This window comes from Myotis yumanensis, unplaced genomic scaffold, assembly GCF_028538775.1.
Source record: "Myotis yumanensis isolate MYYU_CA2020_CCGP unplaced genomic scaffold, mMyoYum1.0.hap1 SCAF_16, whole genome shotgun sequence".
Taxonomy (NCBI): domain Eukaryota; kingdom Metazoa; phylum Chordata; class Mammalia; order Chiroptera; family Vespertilionidae; genus Myotis; species Myotis yumanensis.
In genome coordinates, this window is record NW_027223767.1 from 38,991,757 (window position 1) to 39,016,240 (window position 24,484).

The 24,484-nt window shown below is 56.9% G+C and overlaps 2 protein-coding genes across 7 annotated transcripts; one reads left to right on the plus strand and one right to left on the minus strand.

Moving 5' to 3' along the window:
• Positions 1–961: 961 nt before the first annotated feature.
• On the plus strand, positions 962–10,282 carry RUNDC3A (RUN domain containing 3A). 5 transcript variants are annotated; one of them, XM_070393970.1, is made up of 11 exons: positions 962–1,297; positions 5,140–5,255; positions 5,600–5,748; positions 5,921–6,006; positions 6,759–6,848; positions 6,959–7,039; positions 7,174–7,339; positions 7,441–7,598; positions 8,380–8,517; positions 8,628–8,734; positions 9,681–10,282. In XM_070393970.1, the coding sequence occupies exons 1-11, from the start codon at positions 1,191–1,193 to the stop codon at positions 9,821–9,823; spliced, it is 1,341 nt and encodes a 446-aa protein (XP_070250071.1). In that variant the 5' UTR covers positions 962–1,190; the 3' UTR covers positions 9,824–10,282. The 5 variants fall into 5 exon arrangements, with proteins under 5 accessions (XP_070250071.1, XP_070250072.1, XP_070250073.1 ...); XM_070393971.1 differs by having other exon boundaries at positions 5,612–5,748; XM_070393972.1 differs by having other exon boundaries at positions 5,615–5,748.
• A 681-nt stretch (positions 10,283–10,963) lies between these two features.
• SLC25A39 (solute carrier family 25 member 39) lies at positions 10,964–15,104 on the minus strand. Of its 2 annotated transcripts, none has more exons than XM_070394033.1 (12): positions 14,972–15,104; positions 14,118–14,217; positions 13,948–14,007; positions 13,786–13,830; positions 13,457–13,566; positions 13,041–13,108; positions 12,781–12,905; positions 12,414–12,587; positions 11,968–12,077; positions 11,714–11,795; positions 11,554–11,634; positions 10,964–11,470 (listed from the first exon to the last, which is right to left on the minus strand). In XM_070394033.1, exons 2-12 carry the CDS (start codon positions 14,200–14,202, stop codon positions 11,355–11,357), a joined length of 1,056 nt encoding a protein of 351 aa, XP_070250134.1. In that variant the 5' UTR covers positions 14,203–14,217; positions 14,972–15,104; the 3' UTR covers positions 10,964–11,354. The 2 variants fall into 2 exon arrangements, with proteins under 2 accessions (XP_070250134.1, XP_070250133.1); XM_070394032.1 differs by having other exon boundaries at positions 13,457–13,590; positions 14,972–15,103.
• Positions 15,105–24,484: the final 9,380 nt, after the last annotated feature.

Consider the following 24,484-nt stretch of genomic DNA (forward strand, 5'->3'; position numbering starts at 1 on the left):
AAAGAACAGGTTGAGTGGGGAATGAAGCAGGTGGGAGGAGGGATGTAAGAGAACTGGGAGGTAAAGGGCAGCGGGGAAGCCAGACTGTGCCTCCATCTCCCCCACCTTCCTGAAAAAGACGCAACCAGCTTTTCGGGGACCTCCTCGGCGTTGCAGAGAGGGTTGATGGCACCATGCAACAGCGTTGGCAGCCCAGAGGTTAACCGAAAGCCAGATGCCCCTAGGGTGGTGCGAGGGGGGTAGGGCTGCGAGGGGAAGCAGTGCCGTGGCTGCACCCCTCTAGTTGCCTTGAGACTACTGTGGGCACCAGCTGGATTGCTGGGAATCCCCACAAACCCCAGGCCCCCAGCTGTCAGTCTGCTCTCCACTCAGCCCTGAGCGGTTCCCGGCTCTGGGCTCCTGCGGCTGATGGTGAATTCCCATCCCCCGCCCAGGGAGCAGTGGACTCCGCGGGCTGGCGCAGCCAAGTGGAGCCTGGACTCAGACGGATGCGTAGTCTCTCTGACTGCTCCTTGGCCTCCTGAGTCAGCGGTGCAGGGCCACCCGCGCTCTCTGCACACAGACCTGGCCCAGGTCTTGTTAAGATACTGAAGGGAAGGGAGGTGCTGGATGAGGGTGCAGCAGGTGAGGACCTCCATTACCCAGGGTGAAATCTGAGCTAGACACCGCTGACCACAGGTCAGACACTGGGGAGTAGAGGAGCTGGAGCTCAGAGACGTAAGACGAGGGGTCCCGGGCTCTGGATATGGGAGTGGGGGACAGGCCAGATACCCACTCTTACTCCTTCCAATCGCTGCCTCTTCCAGGGAGCCCCTCCGCCCTCCCGGAGGTCCTGGTCCTCTCCCCGCCCCCACGAAATCCTGCTTCCTCTGCGGATTGGTCCCTGGCCTGCCGGGGGGCGGAGCCCAAGGGCCGTGACGTCACTGGCGGGGGGGGCAGACTGCTAGAGGAGGGGGTGACGGGCCCCGGCTCAGCACCTCGGAGAGCTCCCTCCCCGGCCTTGTTTTGCTCCCAATCGCCGCCTGGGGAGGGAGCCTAGGGGCCGGCACCCGCGCAGTAGCAGGGGGATGGCCGTAGAGGGGTCGAGGGGCCCTGATGGGCAGAAAGCCCAGCCGTGATCTGGCGGGGAGGCCGGGGTGCCGGGCGGGGTAAGGGGCAGCTGGCAGCGGCAGCAGGGGCTGCACATCTGGATGGAAGCGAGCTTTGTCCTGACCACCATGGCTCTGGGGCTGTCCTCCAAGAAAGCGTCTTCCCGCAACGTGGCCGTGGAGCGTAGGAACCTGATTACCGTGTGCAGGTGGGCTCTGCTGGCGGGCGGGGTGGCGCGGGCGGGGAGCGGGGTCGGGCGGCTCTGGAAACCGGGGTGTGCTGCCTGCGGGAGGATGCACGGCCGCCGCGGAGACAAGGAAGGTGGCACAGGGTTCAGAGGAGCGCGTCCACCATCCTCTGAGGCCCAGACCGGGAGGGGGTTTGGAGGCCTGGTTCCTACCCTTCTAGGCCAAGCCAGGCCTTGCCCAGCCCGAAGCCTGGAGGGTGGGGGGTGTTTAATTGGCGCTGCAGCTTCCTGTGAGAACCAGGAAGTGACACGGTGCGAGGGGGAGGGTGGTGGTTGGCTCCCCTGCTGAGGACAGGGCGGCAGGATAGGCGATCGCTGCCCTCCAGGCATCCCGCATTCCCACCAATAGCCTGGCCTCTCTGGAGCGGGCTTTTCTGGGAGGTTTTCCAGTGCTCAGTCCTGAAGCAGAAACGGTGTCCTCCTTCTCTGGGCAGCTCCGACCTGTGGCAGAGTCAACAGGGCCGGTGGGCGAAGACCCTGAACTCATCCAGTGAAGGGCGAGGGTGCTGCCCTTGCTCTGGGAAGGACTGAGGGCCTGGCCACAGAAACCTGGGTCTCCTTGGTTCAAGGCGAGGAGGTTGGGAGGGCAGGCCCATTGGTCCCTGAGGGTGGGCTGTTGCAGTGTTGAGAAGATCCCCCTGCTTTCTGGGGGCCCAGGAAGTGAACCTCCCACTGCAGCCTGCAGGGACTCCCCTCCCTGGGCTGCTCTGAAGCCAGGCAGGGCCATTAGCTCAGCCTCTGCCTCAGCCCTCACTGTACTCATCTCTCCTTCTCGGAACCCCATGCCAGCTGCCTTCACCTGCAGTCTCCCTGCTCTCCCCACCCCCAGGCCACCTCTGAGGGCAGGGAGCTTCCAGTGCACATCTCAGCTGTTTCCCTTGCCAGCTCCACCTGCCTGTACACAGGAGTCAGTGCCCACCTGGATGCCCTGGCTACTGTGTCCTATAGCTCCTTCCAGGATCCTGGGCACACACCCAGCCACACTGGGCCTGTCTCACACCACTAGATCCCTAGTGCCTGGCACAGTGCCGTGCACATCAGGTTTCTTAAAGATGCCTGACGTGTTATAGAAGGGATGAGTACAAAGTGTAGACCTCTGCCTCCACCCTCACACCTCAACTTCTGCCAGTGTGGTGTAAAACCAGGATTTCTGCCTTTGGGGCCAGATGGTCCTAGGTTCAAGCTCTTGCTCCATCAGTTATTAGCTGTGCAACTGTGGTGAAGTCTTCTACTCATTCGGATCTTGGGTGCCTCATCACCCCCAGTATAGATGTAACAGCCATGCCAAGGAATGGTAATGACACAATCCCTGTAGGAGTCTAGCCCAGTGCCTGGCACACAACAGCCCTGTCCTGATGACACCCTTCCTGTCCCTCTCCTCTCTCCTGACCTCCTCGGTTCCTCTTCTTTCTCTTGCCAGCCAGGACAGCTGGGCCTCTTGAGTGTGTGGGGGAGGGGGAACTCCCCTTGGCCTAGGCTGCAGAAGCAGAGGTTCTGGTTGGTTGAAAGTGGGCTAAGAGCTGCTGGTGTGAGAGATAGAGTTTGGGGAGAATCAGGGGCATGACAAAGGCTAAGAAACCCCTCAGGCCTCGGCTGCCTCATCACTGTCACATGGTTTGCCTCCAGCTCCCAGAACAGGTCCCTTTAGCAAGCTGAGGTCTCCCCTGGGCCCTGGCCTCCCTGTCTCCATGGCAACCTGCAGCAGCCACTGCACCTCCTAACAGGGAGCACACCATGGAGCTCCCGGGGGCGATGACCATCTCTGCAGCACCCCTGAGGACAGATGCTGTGATGCTGAAACCAGCCCCAGGCCCCCACTGTGGTCTGACCCAGATGATCAGAAATCATCAGGGTGTGGGGGGCTGCATAATGAATCCCAGATAATACCCTAAACACAGGCTCCTTCTGGCAGGCCCAGCCTCTCCGCACCTCAGGATTACACACACTCACCTTCTGGTCCTGTCTGGGATCTGAACCGACACTTAATGAGGCAGGTCATGCTGTTCCTGTTTGCACCTGAGACCACGGGCCTCTGAGAGAGGAAATGACTTGTCCAAAGCCACGTGGTATCGCCAGGAAACAGGACTGGAGTCCACCCGGCTGCCTTCCCCTAGTGCAACCCCAACACAGACCTGGCTCTGAGCTCAAGCCAGACCAGCTCTAAGTCCAAAGGGAAGGAAGGAAGGTCCGTGGACCCAGCTGTGCCATTGGCCTGAGAGCCAAGGATGCCAGTGCCCGAGGGCTGGAGCACAGAGTGGAGGACAGAGGGCAGAGCAGGCCGGGGCTGCTCAGGTCCTTGGGAACTTGACAGCCACCAGGGGACCGAGACATAGCGGAGAGAGCAAGGGCTTTGGAATCAGACATACTTACTTGAGTCCTCAGAAGCTGTGTGATGTGACTCTGAACAGATCCGTCGACCACTTGGCCCCTCAGTTACCTTCTATGTCAGCGATGGCGAACCTTTTGAGCTCGGCGTGTCAGCATTTTGAAAAACCCTAACTTAACTCTGGTGCCGTGTCACATATAGAAATTTTTTGATATTTGCAACCATAGTAAAACAAAGATTTATATTTTTTATATTTATTTTATATATTTAAATGCCATTTAACAAAGAAAAATCAACCAAAAAAATGAGTTCGCGTGTCACCTCTGACACGCGTGTCATAGGTTCGCCATCACTGTTCTATGTGAACTGGGGATGAGGTTGATGATAAGAGGAACTACTTCCCAGGACTGTTGTAGGGATGGGGGAGATGATACTGCTTGGCCAATTACAGGGCGTGCTAAGCGTAGGGGGGAAGGGCAGTTTCCAGCAGCCCCTGTATCTGCTCTGCCCCCCACAACAGGGCAATATGGGATGTTGGGACCCATGCCCTCAGCCCTGCCCTGCACATTGCAGCATGGCAGGTGGAGATGCAGGAGTTAGGAGTAGGGATTGCAAAGGGAGCTGAGGCTTTAAGCAGGACTGCAGAGGGGGATGGCGCTGCTGGGCTCAGTCCCTCACTCCATTGGCTTCCCTGACTCCCTCCTTCTCTGACCCCCAAGGCCCCTTCCACAGATCTGCAGCCACTGCTCCCTCCCACCCAGCCTGTCTGTCAGGCCCACACTCTGCACCTCCCCCAGCCCAGCTCTGCACCTCCTGGTTCTGGGCAGCTGGTGTGTGGGCGGCTAAGCTGGGAAGGAAAGGGGACGGGACGGGGCGGGGGGGGGGGGGGGGGGGGGCCCTTGGTGTGCTGAGAGCCCACCTAGTCACCATGCATACCCACTCCCATGTTTTCAGTGCCAACTCACAGCCCTGGCACAGGTGACCCCTCCACTCCAGAAGGTACTGAAGGTTATTCCAGCAAAAGCAGAAGGCAGCTCAGTGCAGGGGTACAAACCAGCTTCTAACTCCTACCTGACCCCCAACACGTACTTGGGAATGCAACTCCAAAGGGTGGGCAAGGAGGGGCTCTGGGACAGCCTCCGCTCTGGGTGCCTGGACTTGCTACCTATTGTTTCACCCCCTCTCATACCTTGTTCCCAAAGCTTCCTTTCTCTGGCTGTCACCCTTCCTGTCACCCACTTTGTCAATCAGTCTCCCACCTGCTGCCCTAGCACGCCCATGTCACAACACCTCTATGGTCGCTCTATTCTCGCCTGTCTCCCACTCTCCTTCCCTCTGCCACCCCGCTACATCCATGCTCTTCATGACCTCTCCTCTGCCCTTTGTCCCTCTCTTTGCCTGATGCCCCTCCCCCGCCACCATCACCCTGTCTTCTCACCCAACACCCCCCTGCCCCTTCTCCTTACCCTCCACCCAGGTTCTCTGTGAAAACGCTGCTGGAGAAGTACACAGCAGAGCCCATCGATGACTCATCCGAGGAGTTTGTGAATTTTGCAGCCATCTTAGAGCAGATCCTCAGCCACCGTTTCAAAGGTGGGCCCAGGTTCCTGTCCTTATTGCCCAGCCCTCCCAACCCCCATCCTTTAGCTCCCAGCCACTCCACTCGGATCTACTCTGTGGCTTTCTGAACCCCATCACTGACCCTGGTCCCAATTCTGGTCTACGTACAGAGACTCGTGCAGAGTTAGGAAGAGGGGAAGGGGTCTTCTGGACATGCAGTTATAGGGATGTGCCCTTTGTGTACCTGCAGGTGTGCACATGTTTGGGGCAGGCACTGTGTATGTGCGTGGCTTACACTTATGCATGTGTGTGACCCATTACATGGGTCCTCTCTAAACTCCCTTGTCTCGCTGAGCCCCCTCCCTGCCCTGGCTCAGCCTGTGCCCCAGCAGGTCCAGTGAGCTGGTTCAGCTCAGATGGGCAGCGGGGCTTCTGGGACTATATCCGGCTGGCCTGCAACAAAGTGCCCAACAACTGTGTGAGCAGCATCGAGAACATGGAGAACATCAGCACAGCCCGAGCCAAGGTGAGCGGCTTGCAATGGGCAGGACCAGGGCAGCTTCTCCAAGCTCTGGGTGTCGGGGAACTGCCCGCTCCTTGGTCCTCACCTCTGCCATGATGACGGGGAGAACAGCCTCAGGTCCAGACCCAATGGCGCACACACGAGTCCCTTCAGTAAAGGTGAGCATGCTTTCCAGGGCCGGGCATGGATCCGAGTAGCACTGATGGAGAAGCGCATGTCGGAATACATCACCACAGCCCTGCGGGACACCCGGACCACCAGGTCAGACCCTCTCAGTCAGCTCAGACCACAGGTCCCAGTGTGCATGTCCATTTTCTAAACACACTTGATCCTTAACTTCCTGCAGCAACCTTTCCTAGCTGCACTACAACTCCCAGCATGCACCTCGTTTCCCTCTCTCCCAGTCTGTCCACAGGTCAGCCTAGTCTGCAGTCAGAATACACACCTTTGGCACCACCATCACCTCTTCCAAATAAAATTCATTATCCCCATCACTTCCCAGCACCAGACTCACACATCTCTACCTTCAGACACACATCTGGACAAGTCTCAACCATGTATCGTTTTACTTGTTGGCCTTGTTCCATGTCCTACAGCAGCCCTGCCTGTTGGGACTGCAGCGTCCCAGCTCGCGGAGCTTCATTCTCTGCACTGGGCCCCGGGGCAGGGGCAGGACCAGGACAACAGGCGAGATGTGCCCGTGGGGAATGGTGTGTTTCCTGATTTTAAGGACGGGGTGACTCAGTACTTGGCGGGAAACGGGTAGTTCAGAAGACGGAGGAGAGTCTGTTCTCAGGGGACACACGTTCCAATAGGTGGGAGACACAGGTGCTATTCCCAGGGGGCCCCAGTCTGAGGGAGACACAAGACCCACACCTGAGGGATGAGCAGGAAGCAGATACCTCCTTCCTCTAAGAAAGGTTTGTGGTAAACCAACCAGAGAGATCCCGAGGGACGCGGGCTCCAGGGAGGTGCTGCACCCTAAGTCCCTCCACCCCCACCTCTCTCCACAGGCGTTTCTATGACTCAGGAGCCATCATGCTGAGGGAGGAAGCCACGGTCCTCACGGGGATGCTGATAGGGCTGAGCGCCATAGACTTCAGGTGGGGCCTCGGTGTCGGGGCCGCGCGGTGGCTGTGGTGGGGTGTCCCCACTCACGAATGTACACACCCAACCCTCATACCCACCCCATCCCCGTGGGTTCTGTTCCCAGCTTCTGCCTGAAGGGCGAAGTGCTGGATGGGAAGACCCCCGTGGTCATCGACTACACGCCCTACCTGAAGTTCACCCAGAGGTGAGGCGCGGGATGGCTACGCTGGGTCCGGGAGATCCCGGGTGGAGGGACCGGCAGGGGGGCAGGGGGCTGGCTGGGGCGGCGCGGGGTGCAGGGGCGGGCGAGCCTGCGGTGCCCCCTGCTCCTCCCGCCAGCTACGACTACCTGACGGACGAGGAGGAGCGGCACAGCGCCGAGAGCAGCACCAGCGAGGACAACTCTCCCGAGCACCCGTACCTGCCGCTCGTCACCGACGAGGACAGCTGGTACAGCAAGTGGCACAAGATGGAGCAGAAGTTTCGCATCGTCTACGCGCAGAAGGTGTGCGCGGCGCGGGTGGCAGGCAGCTGGGGGGCGGGGGGTGCGGGCGGTGCCGGGACCCTCCTCTCCGCCCCGGGCTCACCCTCACCGGCGCCCCGCAGGGCTACCTGGAGGAGCTGGTGCGTCTGCGCGAGTCGCAGCTGAAGGACCTGGAGGCGGAGAACCGGCGGCTACAGCTGCAGCTGGAGGAGGCGGCGGCGCAGAACCAACGCGAGAAGCGGGAGCTGGAAGGCGTGATCCTGGAGCTGCAGGAGCAGCTGTGAGCGTCGCCGCCATGACCCTGACCCCTGACCCGCCCCACCCCCATCACATCACCCCAGGGAACCCCCCACATCACCCCCACTGACTCCAACCTCACCTTTCCTGATACCTGCATCCAACTCAACCAACCACCAGCATCAAACCACTGACCCATCTTCTATCCTGAAGTCTCCCCAGGGACCTTCTACCTTATCCTCAACTAAGATCCTGGGACCCTTCCAAAAACCCGTTCCCCACTTCATCCCAATTACCCGACATCAGCTAGAAGGGCCATCCACCCAACATCATTCCAGGGGCCCCAACATTACCCATTATTCACAAGGACCTGTTACTCAGCGACCTTGAATGTCATTAAATTATTCCCTCTGATGTGCTACATACCCCACTGACTGTCATCACCCATGGTGACCCCTGACCTCATTCCTACCCACCCCTGACATTTACCCACTAAACCTTTTCATCATCCTATGACCTCCCGGCATGATTCCCCAAGCCCCCACCCCCACTAATTACATTTCAGAATTCCTACACTAGTCTTCTCCGACTCCCACAACACCCTTTACTCCCTCTAGCCCCCAACCTGAGGGCACCAACCCCTGTCACCTCTCTGACCCCCAGTACTCTTCACTGGCTTCTAGAATCTGCCCCACTGATCCTCAACATTCTGTCCCCATTTCTGCTACCCAGGTTTCAACCCTAATCCCTCCCCCACGCTGAGACTCCCTTCCCTACTTCTGTTCCCTCTCCCAGCCAGCCTGACCCCCACCTCCCCATCCCAGGACAGGTCTGATCCCTGGCGACCACGCTCCCCTAGCCCAGGGTTCCAAGGAGCTCACCACGCCCCTGGTCAACCAATGGCCATCACTGGGAACGCTCAATGGGGCTGAGGGTGTCAGCAACCCCAAGCTGTACCGGAGGTAAGCACAGCTGGGCTCAGGTTGGGCCTGAGTGCTGGGCCCTCGGAGGGGAGAGGGGCATGGGGGGCGGTGAGCCTCTGCCCAGACACCAGCTCTCTGCTCTGTCACAGACACAGCTTCATGAGCACGGAGCGGCTGTCAGCTGAAGCCAGTCTGAGCTCGGACTCCCAGCGCCTGGGAGAGGGCAAACAGGATGAGGAGCCCTGGGGCCCCATCGGTGAGCCCCCCATGCAGCACCCCGCATGCCTCCAGGAAGGGCTCAGGCCAGGCCTTGGGGCTTGGAGTCAGGCCCTGGTCAATTCCCTTTAACTCAGCCCTCCCGGAGACGTTAGCGCAGCAATTCAGAGCTTGGTTTGGGGTGCAGGGCAGCCCCTAGTGCACACCCCAGCGGCGCCTCCTCTGGAGCTTGGTCAGTATTCACACCGCTGAGCTTCTCACCTGTAAGTGGGGATACTGACCAGTGATCGTTTTGGCAGGTGGTGAGGGTCATGACTTCCTCAAGGGGTTCCAATGCTCGGGGAGTTCTTTGCCTAATTTGCTCATATCTCATGCGCTCTGTGAACCACGTGCCTGACCCTTGTTTCCCCCTTTTTCTTCGGCTGCCAGGAAGCTCTGAGCCAAATTAGTGGCTCCCTTCAAGCGAATGCCCAGGACTTCAACGCATGCATTTTGTGTTGCCCTCCCCGTGGCCTCATCTTGGTTTCCCACCCTAGTTTTCCCGGTGCCTGGAGGTCATGTCTTTTCTAAAAACCACTGGACTGGATGACCCTAGATCTCGAGACAAGGCAGGCTGTGAACGTGACCCTGCCACACTGTTTGTGATTGTCCATGTGTCTGTCTCCCCACCAGACTGTGAGCTCCTTGAGGGCAGGGACTGTGTCTAGTCTGTTCTCTGTACCCCCAGTGCTTGGAACAGAACAAGTGCTCACTATGTGTTTAATAAACGGACAGAGAGAGGGAGAACCTCGGGGAGACAGAAACACAAACTGACGATTACAATAGTGTTCCCTGTGCTGTGCATGGCACAGGCAGGTGCTTAACCAGGTCAATGGAAATGGCAAATGCTGCGGAAATGAGGCGTCTCCTGGTGGGGGGGGAGTCTGATCCCAAGGCCCGACCCAGGCAGACTGGTTGGCCTGGCCTCACCCACCCTCTCTCCCCAGGGAAGGACCCCACGCCCTCCATGCTGGGCCTCTGCGGCTCCCTGGCCTCCATCCCCAGCTGCAAGTCCCTGGCGAGCTTCAAATCCAACGAGTGCCTGGTGAGCGACAGTCCTGAGGGCAGCCCAGCACTGAGCCCCAGCTGAACAGTGTGGGTTGTGCCAGCCCCACCTGCCAGGGCATAGCCACCTGCCAGGGCATAGCCACCTGCCGCCTTTCCTCAGAGCCCCCCCATCCAGGCCGCCTGCCAGAGACCGCTGCCCACCCAGCCAGGTGTCTCTTGGCAACAAAACCTTTTGCTTCTGGTTTTAGCTTCCTGCCCAAGGAAGCAGGGTGACCAAGGGAAGCCTGTTGGGTAGGAAGGTGGGGTCGCCAAGGCCACAAAGTCCTTGGGGAAGCTTGCTCCATGCTTCTGGTGACTGTGATACCTGGCTGCTCCCTCCTGGGACTCTCCCCATCTTCCCCACCCTCCTCAGGAGCTGGTGGCCCAGCCTCAGCCCCTTCACTTCCCCCACCTCTCCTGTCCTGTACTCATTCCCTGGAGTCACCTCTTCCTCAGCCCCCACTGCAGGGGCTCTGAGGGTATCAGGCAAATAAAAACCAGAGGACTGAGGGAAGCCTTGTTTGTGGGGGCTGGGACAGGACCCTGTCCTGAGGTTGGCAGGATACGGCAGAGCCAGTGCTGGGCCCACAACCAACATGAGGCTGCCCCACAGAATCAGAGTTCGCCCTGGGGAGCAGGCAGGCCAGAATGGTTCTGGAGTGGGTGACTTCTGTATGAAGCGTCCTGAGTACTAGTCCACCCAGAGCAGGACCAAGACACATAAATACCCCTTCAACCTGACACTCTAAGAACTTGCTCAACTCCAGGCAGAAGAGACTGAACATCGTGGGGGGTGGGCAGGATGGAGGAGGCAAGGCCTGGGAGGGCCCTTCTCCATCATCCTGCACAATTCAGCTTTGGCCCAAAGTTGCAGACCCTCCCGTTAGGCCAAAGCCTGGCAGTGAAGAACCCTCCCTCCTGTCATACTCAAGTGTGCCCTTGGGGAGATGCCTCACCATCCTCTACGCTGGCCCTAACACTATCAATGTTACTATTGACATCCCCGCCCCCCCCCAACTCCGGGTCCTCGCTAAACTGGGGGGTCCTTTACATGAGCATCACCCAGGCAGCCAAAGCCTATACCCACCAAGATCCCTCCAGGCCTCCTCTAGGCAAATCACTCACCAAGTCCTGCTTCCCCCAACCCCAGTGTCCCCTGCCCTTGTAGACACAGACACGGGAGAAAAATTCATCATCTTTACACTCAGTGAATTAACAGCAGTAGGTTCAGACTGGCCAGGTCCAGGGTTCTGTGGGCCTTGGGGGCAGGCCCAGCTACAACAAACACGGGAAAATGGGCAAGAGGGCAGGGGGAGGAGAGAGTTAACAGATTTGGTCTTGAACTTGGGGGGTTGGGTGGAAAAGTGATGATCCTTGGGGCTTGGGATGAGGACCAGCAGGAAGAAAGCTGTCTGAGGGGGGCCTGGGCAGGCCCAACGGAGGGGTTGGTACCCTTGGGGCTGAGCTGAGAGGGAAAAATGAGGCCCCTCCCTTGAGGACAAGGCACTTGGCTCAGACTTCTCCTGGCCCACACCATCCATGGGAGAGATGGGGCCCTCGTCCCTGCGCTCCTCTCACTGGCTCAGAGGCTGTTCCAGGTTGAGCCTCTGAAAGAAGCTTTTGCCCAACTCGTATGTGCTGATCATGATGGCACAGGAGGGGGCGGCCTTGATGATCCTTGGGAGGAAGCCTGCAGTGGGAGGGCAAGGCTGGGGTCAGAGGCTGGGTCCCAGAGGACCCCAACCTCACCAGGGCCTGGTCACAGACACTCACCTGCAAAGAGTCCCCTGGTGCCGGACTCAGCCCGGATCCTCCGCAGCAGCAGCCAGGTGGAGTCGGCGTGCACAGGTGACACTGCAGACACAGGCACGACCCAGTAAGACCCCATGTGGACCCCCACCTGCCCCCACACCACGCCAGCCAAACCTCTCACCTCTCACAGCTTCCACGGCTCCCAGCGCAACCTGGCGTTGAGTCTTCACCACATCGAAGGGTAGAGTCAGGATGGCAGCCACCTGGTGGGGAGGGGAGGGTTCATCTCCATTCCCAGGACCCCCATCCCTTGCACCCAGCCTGAGTCTGCCAGCCTTATCACCAGGGAGGGTGAGCTTGCTTCTCAACAGGCAGCTACTGCACTGCCATGCAAGGACACCTCTGCCAGCCTCACCCCCAGCCCAGTCAACTCACCGTTCCTGAGATGCCACCAGCCACAAAGCTGATGCCCACCGATGTCTGGTCCTTTGGCCTGTGCCCACTCAGCCAGCTCTTCACCAGCTCATAGTTGAACCAATACAGGGCTTGGGGGCACAGGATACACTCATTAGAGATGAGGAAGGCCGAAGGGTGGGCCCCATACCACCCTCTTCCACTGACCTATACCAGGACAACCACTCCCTCCCAGTTAAGAGGCCTGTTTGCTACACTAGTTTCTGTAACAGGTTCTCTGCAGGAATTATCTCGTGAAAACCTGGGCAAATACCCTGTATACTGAGCCCATTTCACAGATGAGATAGGGCTCAGAGGAGTTCAGTGATTTCAAGGTCAGTAGACTCAAAGTTGGGACTGGGCTGTAGACCTCTTGTGCACCATCCAAGGGCTCCCTTACCCCATATCCCCTGCCCGCTGGTGCCTACCTGAAAAGGGCACATCCCGAAGAGCAGTGGGGCCCCAGCCCAGCCAGAGTGAGCGCCAGCCGCCCTGAGCTACGGCGGTTCGGACACAGGCACCCAACTCCCGGTATGACACATGCTGAGCCTGCAGCTTTGTCCGTAGCAGCTCTAGGGGGCTTATCACAGTCACGGTGCCCACTGTGGGGAACAACGGCGGGGGCGGGGGGGGGGGGGGATCAGCTCACAGGTCCTTATGGCAGTTTGCCCCAGGGTCTGGGAGCCCAAGACATCTCCCCACCCCTAAGTGGGCCGAGAGTGAAGCTGGGAGCTATGACTGAGCTCAGGCAGAGCTGGGGCCAAAGGGAGATCAAGGGCCCAGGGCTGTGCTCACAGCGGGCCAATGCACCAGCCACCATGGGTGCACAGAAGTCAGAGGTCAGGGCTCGACCACACAGGAAGGCCTTGAGTTGGTCATAGGCCGTGAAGTAGATGGCGGTTGCTGGCACAGTCATCACCCTGGGGGTGTGAAGAGATGTTAGCTGGGACTTCCAGCGCCCCCGGACTTCCCTGCCCCAGCCAGCCAGCCAGCCTACAGGGGAGCAAGAGGTCAGCAGGGCATCAGGGAAGACAGCATGCAGGATGGGTACTCACAGGGTGGCTGGGAGGCCACTCCACAGGGTCCTGGTGCCCTCGTGTCTCACAATCTTCACAAAGGCATCCTGGCCAAGAGGACATCAGCCCCGAGCGGGAAGGACGAACAAGAAAAAGGCCTGTGAGGGGCTGGCCCAGGCTGGGCCCTAACCCGATGCCCTCGCCTCTGCCCACAGCCCTGGGTCCTGCCAGCAGCCTTCAGGTCTTCACACATGCAAGTCCCCATCTGGCTCCAGGTGGACTGCTGCTCACCCTTCAAAGCCACACGGAGGGCACTACCTCCTCAGGGGAGCCTTTCCCCAACTACTGGCTGCCACAACATGTTTGCCGTATTCCTTCCTTCCTGGGCCTGCTGCCCAGCCATCTATCCCTCGGGAATTCTGACAGACCCAGCTGCGGGCACAGCTGCTGCTCACCATGGTGCCGGTGAAGCGAGTGGGGTCCTGAAACCAGGTGGCACAGCGGGCACCGTTTGGGCACAGGTACAGGGGTTCCAGGACACCATTGCAGTAGAGGAGGCACTTCCCTGTGGGTCGGAGAGAGGAGGGCACTGGGGAAGGGGAGGGACATTGAACGCCATGGCCCTGGAACCCTGCGGGGAGGTGGTGCGCCCCTGTCCCGGGGAGGGCCGGCAGAGGCTGGGGTCCTCAGGGGGGTATTCTCGCGCAGGACAGAGGGTGGCTGGTAGGACCTGGAGGCACTCCCTCCCCGGACCCTCCAGTTCCCTGTGGCCGGAGGCACTCACATTTGGTGTAAGAGAGGCTCCAGAGTCTGGAGGGAGGCATCGCATCTAAAACACAAGGCGGCCCCTCAAGTCAGGAGAGCCCCCCTCCCCCAGGGACCCCACCTCTAGGAGGTCCTGGTGCGCAGGCACCGCCCCCTCCCGGTTCCAGGGCTGGACACTCACCGCTGGGCACCGAGGGCCGCTGAGACTGCAGGCGGACCTTCACCACGTCCAGCGGGGTCACTAGGGGAGAGGGCGGGTCTGAAGGCTCCTTTCCAGACGCCACTCCGGACACCCCGTCCGGGCTCTGCCCCCCTCCCCCCCAGCCCTCCACCTCCCCGGGGGGGTCTTACTGAAGATGGAGGTGACCACGGCCCCGGCGCCTGAGGCCACCATCTGCTGGAGGGGGCTGATGCCCCCTGGGTCCCGATCAGCCATCTTGTAGCTTCAATTCTGCAAAACAAAGCTCCAGCTCACCCACCAGCCATCAGGGGCCGCGAGGACCGAGGCAGGGCGCTCGCCGACTTGACTCTCGCCTCTCACCCCGTCACTCACTGCGGGGGAGCCCCTTTCACAGCCGCTCCTGTCCCCCCACCCGGCCCACGGGGAGACTGAGGCTCGGAGAGGGGAGGCGACCGCCCAAGGTCACTCGGGGAGCCATGAGGACACCGGGCCGGTCACCGGTCAGTTCATGGGCAACAGCGGCCCCTGCCAGGTCCTCACACAGCCTCCCCTCGCCAGGGCGCTCGGTTGGCCCCAGGGTCCCCCGCCCCCGCCGGCACCTGCCAGCCACGAGCCACCGAGCGTGGGGGGAGGGGGGACCGGCAGTGAAGGGCAGGTGTGAGCCCCCCGCTCTCTCCGGGCGGCAGGCGGGGCGCCTGCCCCTTCCCCGCACCCCCTCCCCGGCCGGAAGGGCTCGGCTAGGGGCGAGGATGAGGACAATCTCTCGGCTCTTTTCCCCCAAAATCACAGGCCGGGGGACGCGACCGAGAGCCCGAGACGTAGGAACGGGGAGGCGGGGTCTGTGCTCGCCCCTCGGCGGCACTCCCGGTCCCGGTGGAGCCAACGTGGCCGCCGCAACGGCCCGCGACGCCGCGCCCCCAGCCCAGCCCCGGCTCAGGCTCCTGGGGACCCGCCGAGACCCCGCTCCGGCCCCCACCCCGAGCCGGGCCCCCGGGCCCCCCGGGCCCGGCCTCGCCTCGCCCACCTGGCTTTAGTATGGTACTCGCGCTGCGCGGAGCCCGGGGTCGGGCGGGCCCATGGCGGGTCCGCGACCGGTGCGGGGTCCACGCGCGTTCGCCTCGCTCCAAGGCCGACGAGGAAGGCCGGAGCCCGCCCCGCCCCCGGACCCGCCGCGAGGCCCCGCCCCCACGGGCCGACCGGCTGCGCGCCCGGAGTGCGCGGCCCCGCCCCCCGAGGCCTCCCGGGAACCAGCGGAGCCCTGTGCCCCGAGCAGCTAGTACCCTGCCGGCAGCACCGCATCGTCGGCGAGTTCTCACACCCCGCCCCCCACAACTAGTCCTGGCTGAGCGCTGCTCCCGGAACCCCACACCCTCAATAACTCGCCAGACAGCGTGAATGCACTGCCCCCCCGCCCCCCCCCCCCCCCCCCCCCCCCCCGCTTCTCAGGGGCTTAGTCTGCGTGGCGGCGGGGGGCGGAGGGGGTTTGAATCAGTCCCAAAGCCGCGGACAATCGGAGAGTGATGGCGAGCATTTGCCCGCAGGGCTGGGTTTTTACAGCTTCACGGGGACCGACCGCATCAGACAGGAACCAGCATCATCCCCATGTGGCAGGTTGAGACTCGGCTCCAAAACCACTCGACAACCTGGGGGGTTCCGTGCGCTTGTGCTCAGTGGGGTTAGACGAGCTGGCAGGCTGGACAGAGAAAAGGCGGGTCCGGAAGCGGGGAGCCCGGGGTCAACCTGGCTTAACCTGGGCTCCGTCCCACTTGCGCGCGACCTGGGCCTCGGATGCATAAGGCAGAAGAGGACCGGCATTTTCGTGTTGGTCACTCTCACACGGTTATATCTTCTAAGTCTCCAATCTTTTAGAAGTTGGTTATTATTCACCCCATTTTACAGCTGGTGAAACTGAGGCTCGAAGTTAGGGGCTCGGGATTGGAACCGGCCAGGTTACCCTGCCTCGCGGGGTGGCAGATGGGCCTACGTCTCTGATCCCACTTGTCAGGGAGACACGTTTCTCTCCCCGGCCAACTCCACCACCTGCCTCGTCTTTAAAACTCCTGTGCAGCCTGGTGAGACTGTGCCTTTAAGAAGGGTTGGCCGTGGCTTTGACGTAAATTGCCTCCGAGCAATGGTTGGGTCGAGACCTAGAAGCGGCGCAGCCAGCCGGCGCCCGCGAGGCGAGCACGTGGGTCCCAAGGGGCCGACCATGAGCTTTCCCTGCGAAAAGGCTTCGCGATCTCCCATTGCTGGGAAGCCCGACTCCGGGGGCGTGGAGAAGGCCAGCTGGGACGGGTGAAGGGGCCGCTCGTTTAAAGGGCCGGAGGAAAACGAATATATAAATAAAATATAAAATAAATAAGGGAAAATAAAAGAAAGGGCCGGAGGGAGGGCGCCCTTTCCATCTCCTTCCCAAACCAAGCTGAGGTCTGAAATAAGACAAAATCATTGTATAAACTGTCGGTTCAGGCGAAAACGCAGCTTCTACTAAGGTCCTTTACAGCCTCAAAGTTGCGATTTACCCCAACAGTTAGTTACACAACCACCAGCCCAGAGATTACTCTCCCCATTTCACAGAGGAGGAAACTGAGGCTCTTCCGTGTAATGACTCTACTCTCGTGTGAAGCAGAACCAGGTTCCTCTCGTGCAATTTCTCATTTTACAAATGAAAAAAAACGGAGACTCCAGAGGTCAAATCGCACCAAAGCCACTCAAGGGAAAGAACCAGAATTCAAACCGCTGCCTGCCGGAGTCCAGAGCAGCTCCCACCCCACCTCATTCTCAACCCAGGGCTCTGATCCCCGCTGTGCCCCGCTCATCTGTTTCATCTGCTCAGGCCTCAGGCCCCAAGAACCCCACGAAATACAGCGTGTGTCTGGCAGCACCACTTGTCTGCTTCGAGATCAGAGCACCTGGGAGGCAAGAACCTGGCTCCAATTTCCTCCTGCAGCAGCTGTGTGACCGCTGGCAAGTGCCTTAACGCCTCGAAGCCTTACTCTCCCCATTGACAAAACAAGCTGATGGGGATAATAATGCGCCTACCTCACAGGACCTAGGTGAGGATTTAATGAATTAGTGGCTGTAAAATGTTTAGACCATTGTCTGGCAGGCGGCAAGCACTCAATGGCTATTATTTTTATTATGATTGATTGCTTCCCAGAACCTGTGGCACGGAAAGTTCAGGAAAGGGTCTTTAGAGCAACCAGGTTCCGTTTCTGGTCCTACTTCTACCTCCAAAAGCAGGCACAGATAGTTATCGCTCCTCATACCCCTTCCTTCCCAGATTCAGGGTCACACAGCTGCAAAGCAGCAGAGCCAGGGATCAAACCGAGTGACCTCCGAGCCTGTCTCCCCCAAAGCAGAATGAGGGACTTGCACTTCATGTCTGGGTTTCTTCTTGCAATAGGGTGCCTTTGAGATTTGTTGCTACGTCTCAGTTTCCTCATCTGAAAATAGAAACGATGTCCCCTGTCCTGCCGAACGTACACACTCTTGGCTAAAGTCATGTCTGTAAAAGCCATGTGAAGACTCCACAAACAGTTCTGTGGCCCCTGCCGGGGGCCCAGAGCTGAGCAGATCACGTCCCTGCCTTCCCCCACAGGTGAATGCTTCGAGGCCGAGAAACCCTGGGGCATCACTGGTGTGACGTGTGACGAAAGCACATGCAGGGGCAGTAGTCTGGGCAGGTGGGAGAGGTTACTGAGCCCAAGAGGGAAAATCCAAACCCGTGCCCACAGCTAAATGCCAAGTCAAGTCTCGCCTTTGATTGAGCCCCGAGTTCAGGGAGGGGGAGGAGTTCTAGAAGACATCACCAGCAGTGGGGGCATTTCCCAAGGATGATCACAGTGGCCACAGGGTGCAGCCGGAGCCGTGAGATGCCCATGAAGCTCTAGCAGGGGTGGGCAAACTTTTTGACTGAGGGCCACAATGGGTTCTTAAACTGGACCGGAGGGCCGGAACAAAAGCATGGATGGAGTGTTTGTGTGAACTAATATAAATTCAAAGTAAACATCATTACATAAAAGGGTACGGTCTTTTTTTTTTTTTTTTTTTTTTTAGTTTTATTCATTTCAAACGGGCCGGATCTGGCCCGCGGGCCGTAGTTTGCCCACGGCTGCTCTAGAGCCTTGGCTAGACTTGCCGCCCAGAGGAGCAAGCCTGGAGCCCGGAGGAGGAGGCGGCTACTGTCCCGACTGACTTGGCCACAGGTCACACCCGGTGGTCCTGCCAGAGTTATCATGTGGCCCCACGTGGCCATCACTGGCTTCCTCATCAGAAGGGAAAACAGAAACTCCTTTCAACTGTAAAAAGGGAGAAAATGGTACCAGCCCCAGGGGTCCTAGTGGGGACTGATGGGCCAGTCCTTGCCCAGCACTGGGAGAGCAACATAAACAGAAGGTAGTTTATTGTGAGGCTGAGTCTTCCAGGGCAGCCCTGGGGCAGGGGCAGTATCCCCCCCAGCTGGCATCTTCAAGGCCCAGGAAAATATTTATGGAGCTGAAGTAAGGCTGGGCGCCCTCTTACGGATCCCACCCACACCTCTGAGCTCAGGGCCAGCCCTGTCTCCACCCACAGCTGCCTTCCCGGAGGCAGGGCCAAGGGTTTGGGGACCGCTGAGCCCAAGAGGAGAAATCCAACCCAGGCTCACAGCTCAATGGCAGGTCTCATCTTTGATTGAAGCCTGAGGTCAGGGAGGGGGAGGAGCCATAGAAGACTTTACGGGACAACTAGAGAAAATCGAATGAGGCCTGTAGAGCAGACATTACTTTATCAATGTTAAATTTCTTATCACCATACTGTGGTTTTGGAGAACATCCTTGTTCTTAGGAAATGCACACTGAACTGTTTAGGGCTGAATGTCAGCAACTTAGTCCCAAATGGTTCAGAAAAACACACACAAGATAATGCCAATGTAGCAACATGTGAACTGGGGAGTCAGGGTGAAGGGGTATGTAGATGCTTATTGTGCCATTCTTGCACACTTTTCCTGAAGTTTTTAAGGTTTTCAAAATAAAAAGTTGGTGGGAAGAGGGATTTCCACCTCCGAAATACATACATACAGGGTGTGGCAAAAGTAGGTTTAAAAGTTGTTCCTATGGAAAGTAATACAAAAATTAATAAGAGGAATAAACTCACCCTAGCTGGTTTGGCTCAGTGGACAGAGCGTCGGCCTGCGGACTGAGGGGTCCCAGGTTCGATTCCAGCCGGGGGCACGTGCCCAGGTTGCGGGCTCCATCCCCAGTGTGGGGCGTGCAGGAGGCAGCTGATCAATGATTCTCTCTCAGCATTGATGTTTCTATCTCCCTCTCCCTCTCCCTTGCCCTCTGAAATCAATACAAATATATTAAAAAATAAGAATAAACTGTTTCTTGTACTCACTACTGTAAACTTACTTTTGCCCCACCCTGTATTGCTTATAGAATCAGAAGAGGAAGGAAGCTGTCTTTTTTTGAAGGTTAAAGAAAAGAAATAATATCGTAGCCAGGATCAGCCCGTCTAGGGAAAGGCCTTCCTACTTTCCCTCCGCCCGTGGCCTGAGAAGGCGAGTCAGGGCGTTTCTGGACACCCGAGACTTTACTAGGGGGGCCCTGGGTGTGGTCTGAGGAGGTGACCCTCAGAGGGGAAGGGTCCTGGTTAAGATTTCCTGGTGTCGCCCTGACCGGTTTGGCTCAGTGGATAGAGCGTCAGCCTGCGGACTGGAGGGTCTGGGGTTCGATTCCGGTCAAGGGCATGTACCTTGGTTACGGGCACATCCCCAGTGGGGGGGCGTGCAGGAGGCAGCTGATCGATGTTTCTCTCTCATCGATGTTTCTGGCTCTCTATCCCTCTCCCTTCCTCTCCGTAAAAATCAATAAAATATATTTTAAAAAATAAAAAATAAATAAATAAAAATAAAAAAATAATAATATAATAATTAAAAAAAAAGATTTTCTGGCATTGGCACCCCCCCCCCCACCCTCGTCCAGGCTGACTCCCGGGGCTCTGGACCAGCTCTCTCACTACCTACCTGCGTGGAAGGCAGTTTCTGGCCACAACTAGCCAAACTCCGACTGCCCAAATGCTGTGACCCGGGCCGGCCACTTCTCAGAATTCCTCCGCCCCTCGGCCTGCACATGTGCGAAAGGCCTCTACCTTTCTGGCGGCCTGGTTTGTACCAGCAGAATGCTGTGGAATTCCACGCGTCTGAAGGGATGCACATCTCCACACCATGATGTGGACGGTCTCAAAGCTGAGCGCCGGAGAGAGTGCCCGGCGTTGTTCTGGCCCGGGGCGCTACCGCCCCCTAGGGGACACTTGGAGCATTGGCGAGGTTGTTTGTAGTGGTCACAGATCCGGGCCCCTGGTATTTGACAGGTGGCAGGGTAGGTGTGCTAAATGCCCTATCCCGGGGCAGGACAGTCTGACACATCAGGGAATTGTCCCGCACACCTCTCAGCTTCCCCTGTCTTTCTGGACAATCCCACGGGTGAGAAACCTGTTCGTGACCTGACCGGGAAGCTGGGTCAATTTCACCCGCATCTTTTTTTGGTTTTGCTTTCGTATGTTTTTATTGATTTTAGAGAAAGGGGAAGGGAGAGGGAGAGAGAGAGAGAGAAGCATCAATGCTGAGAGAGAGTCGTTAATTGGCTGCCTTCTACTGGGGATCGAACCAGGAATCGAATTGTGACGCCCTGGTTCAGGGGTCAATGCTCAACCACTGAGCCACATTGGCCAGCCCACCCACATCTTTTCTAAGTGCTTTTTAAAGTACATTGAATTTCCCAGGAATAAAACTACCATGCCGCCCTAGGGAAGATTTGACTTTGTGTCCGTTAAAAACTTATCAAGGCTCATTCACAATTTTAGAAAATTGTGCCCCTGGGGCCACCTGGCCCCTGCCAGCTGAGTTGCTAACATGACACTCCTGCGCGAGTCTCCATTTATGGCTCTGGTTTTCCAACACCAGTGATTCCTGTGCATTCGCAAGCTTCTGTTCTCCCATGGAGCGGAGACTGAGCTGTCACATACAGAGATACATCTTATTTTACTTTAAATTACTTTCCTTTTATTTTTCCTCTATATGACTTTATACCAGCGGTTCTCAACCTTCCTAATGCCGCGACCCTTTAATACAGTTCCTCATATTGTGGTGACCCCCAACCATAAAATTATTTTTGTTGCTACTTCATAACTGTAATTTTGCTACTGTAAACAATATGTAATTATATATGTGTTTTCCAATGGTCTTAGGTGACCCCTGAGAAAGGGTCGTTCGACCCCCAAAGGGGTCGCGACCCACAGGTTGAGAACCGCTGCTTTACACGGTATATGATGTGAAAAACACTTTATACGGTATATTATATGTGTAAATATTACACACTATCTGAAGTTTATAAGATGTCTAAAACATTGTTCATATGAACATTATATTGTTTTTGAATTTAATTTCTGAAAATGTATTTAAGGCGAGCATATAAGGTCCTCCGGAAGGACTGTGAGCTCACCAAGCACCGTCTAGTCCCATGTGGTGCCCTTGCGTCTGGGGGTGCAGTTTCTGCTTGCTAGCTTGACCAAGGCTGCCTGGAGTATGTTGGCCACCTGACCAGTGTGGCCATGCCGAGGCTGAGCCCCGGTCGCCGTGATCCAAACCCAGGAGGAGCTATCCCAGCTGGGCCTGGACCAAAGGCTTGGCTATCCCTCTCTCTCTGCCTCCCACTCTGATCTCTCTTTTGATTTATTGAGCATTTCTCTCTCTTAATTTTCTTTTTAATTTTCAAGTGTTTGATGGTGTGCCAAATACTGTTGTAGAAACTTGGCGACCGCAGAGAGCAAGCCACACAGGTCCCTGCTCACACTTTCTAGTGCAGGAGACACAAACAAATGAGGAAATAAGACAGTCGGAGACAGCAGTGACATCTGTGAGGGCAGCAGGACAGGTCGGTGATAGAGGAGGCCTGAGGCCTGAGATGGCCTAAAAAGGGAGACCTTGCGGGGGGGGGCGGGGGGGGGGGTGTCAGGGAACGTTGCTGGAGATTAACTCAAGGTGAAGGGAAGGGAGGAGGGAGCGGACTGGGATGAAAGGAAGTGCTCAGATGAGGGGCGGATGTCACAGTAATTTACATGGAAAAATATTGTGATGGTTTCAATTCCTGGCTTCATGTCTGTTTAACCCCATGACCTCAGTGAAGTTGCTGAACCTCCCTGAGTCTTCATTCTCTCACTGTGAGCCGGGATGATAACTGCACTCGCCTGGCAAGGTTGTGTCAGCGATTACGGGAGAACTTAGAACCTGGCACAGTGTGAATCGTAGACATTAGCAGGATCCACTTTTAAAAAACACAGATAACCAGTAAACCAGCAAGCATCTCATCCTAAGATAAGAGGCTGAGAAAAGCCTCCTGGAGGGCATGTGAGCACAGATTTCCCTGCTGACTCATTGGGGGAGCTTGTCTCCTTTCTGGACCTTGGTTTCGTCGTCTTTAAAATAAAAATAAAATAATATTTCTGGTCCTACTTCCTTCCCAGGACTGCTGAGAGCTTTAGGTTTAGACCAGGAGTGGGGAACCTTTTTTCTGCCAAGGGCCATTTGGGTATTTATAATGTCATTCGGGGGCCCTACAGAATTATCAACCTAAAAGTTAGCCTGCTAGGTTTGGTCAAACATTTAACTAGCTCACCCCTAATGCCTTGGCAGGATTTCACGGTCCCACCCCTGGTTCAGACAGATGAGATGTGTGAAGGGGAAGGGTGCTCCAGAGGAGGTTCCCTCCTCCTCTCCCACCCGCCTTGCAGCTGCTTCTCCTTGGGCTCCTGGACATGACTCTGACTTGACCCCTCAGAGCTGGGTGGGGAGGGCTGTCTCCAGAGACAGATGATCAGATTGGCAAGAGAAACCCCTTTAATGTCCTAAAACAATTCCTCCCTTTTTTATGTATTTATTTTTTTGTTAATCCTCACCCGAGGATATTTTTCCACTGATTTTTAGAGAGAGTGGAAGGGAAGGGAGAGACAGAGAAAGATCCTTCTGTTTTCTCCCACATACACCCAGACCAGGGCAGGGGATGAGCCTGCAACCGAGGTATGTGCCCTTGATCGGAATCGAACTCAGGACCCTTCAGTCCTCAGGCTAACACTCAGTGGTCGGCAAACTGCGGCTCTGGAAACCACAGCTCGAGAGCCACATGCGGCTCTTTGGCCCCTTCAGTGTGGCTCTTCCACAAAATACCGGCTCTTCCACAAAATACCAACTTCTGCACATGGGCCATGAAGTTTCAATTGCACTGTACGTGCACGCTCGCACGTGGTATTTTGTGGAAGAGCCACACTCAAGAGACCAAAGAGCCACATGTGGCTCTCCAGCCGCGGTTTGCCGACCACAGCTCTAAGAAGCCAAACCGGCTAGGGCTCCTCCCTTTTTTAATGTGCCAGTTCACAAGGTCTCTTCACACCCATTATCCCATTTGAACCTCACATGACCATGGAGCGGGCATGTGGGAGCTACTTTGTAGCCATTTTACAGATGAGGAAACTGAATCTTGGAGCAGACAGCTCCTGACCTGCATGGAGAAGGGCCAGGAAAGCTCGAGGTGGGCTGTGGGGAGGATCGAACTGAGCTGTTGTCAGTATTCAGGGGAGACTGGTGTTGTGGGCAAAAGCTCTGGGGGTCTGACCCTCATGGACTCAGTTCCCAACACTACTGTTTAATAGCTGGGAGATAAGACCCTCAGGTCTCTTACATCTGTGAAATGGAGATCATAATCAGCAGCATTTTATTTTGTTTTTTAATCCCCACCCGTCCATTGATATTCAGAAGGGAGAGGGAAAGACAGAGAGAGAAATGTCGATGTGAGAGAAATACATTTGTTGTAATGTACCCCTGGAATCACAGAAGGACGCCTCAAGAAGTCGAATTAAAGAGTCACATTTATTGCAATCCGGGACTATGAGGGGACATTCCCAAATCTCATAGTAATAAGATGGTGGCAAAACCAGACTTCTATAGGCAAAAATCACAAAGGTATTGATTACATCCCAGGGTTTGGAATGAGGACCCTGGTTTGCACAAAGCAGTTACAGAAGCGAGATTGAGCTGATTAGTTATCTACAAAGAATATTTATAGTTTTGGGTCTTTGGACCTCTGAGTCGACAGAAACACATTATCTAGAGCCCTCGGGTCTTGGGACCACTGAGTTGACAGGGAAACATTATCTGGAACCTTCAGGTCTTGGGATAATTGTGCTGTCCTGGTTCCCAGGTACAGAGGAATTTGCTTTCTAAAACCAGTAAGATCACAATCAATGGGATAGTCACGTTATAATCAATGAGGCATTCAATCGAATGGAATGATTTATACAATTCAGAAAATCAAAATAACCTGTCCATTGTTAAACAAAGCAAATAGGTACCATACTCCACATTGATTGGTTGCCTTTTGCATAGGCCCGACCAGGTGCCGGGCCAGGAAGGAGCCTGCAACTGAGGTACGTGCCCTTGACTGGAAATGAACCTGGGACCCTTTGGTCTGCAGACCAATGCTCTACCCACTGAGCCAAACCG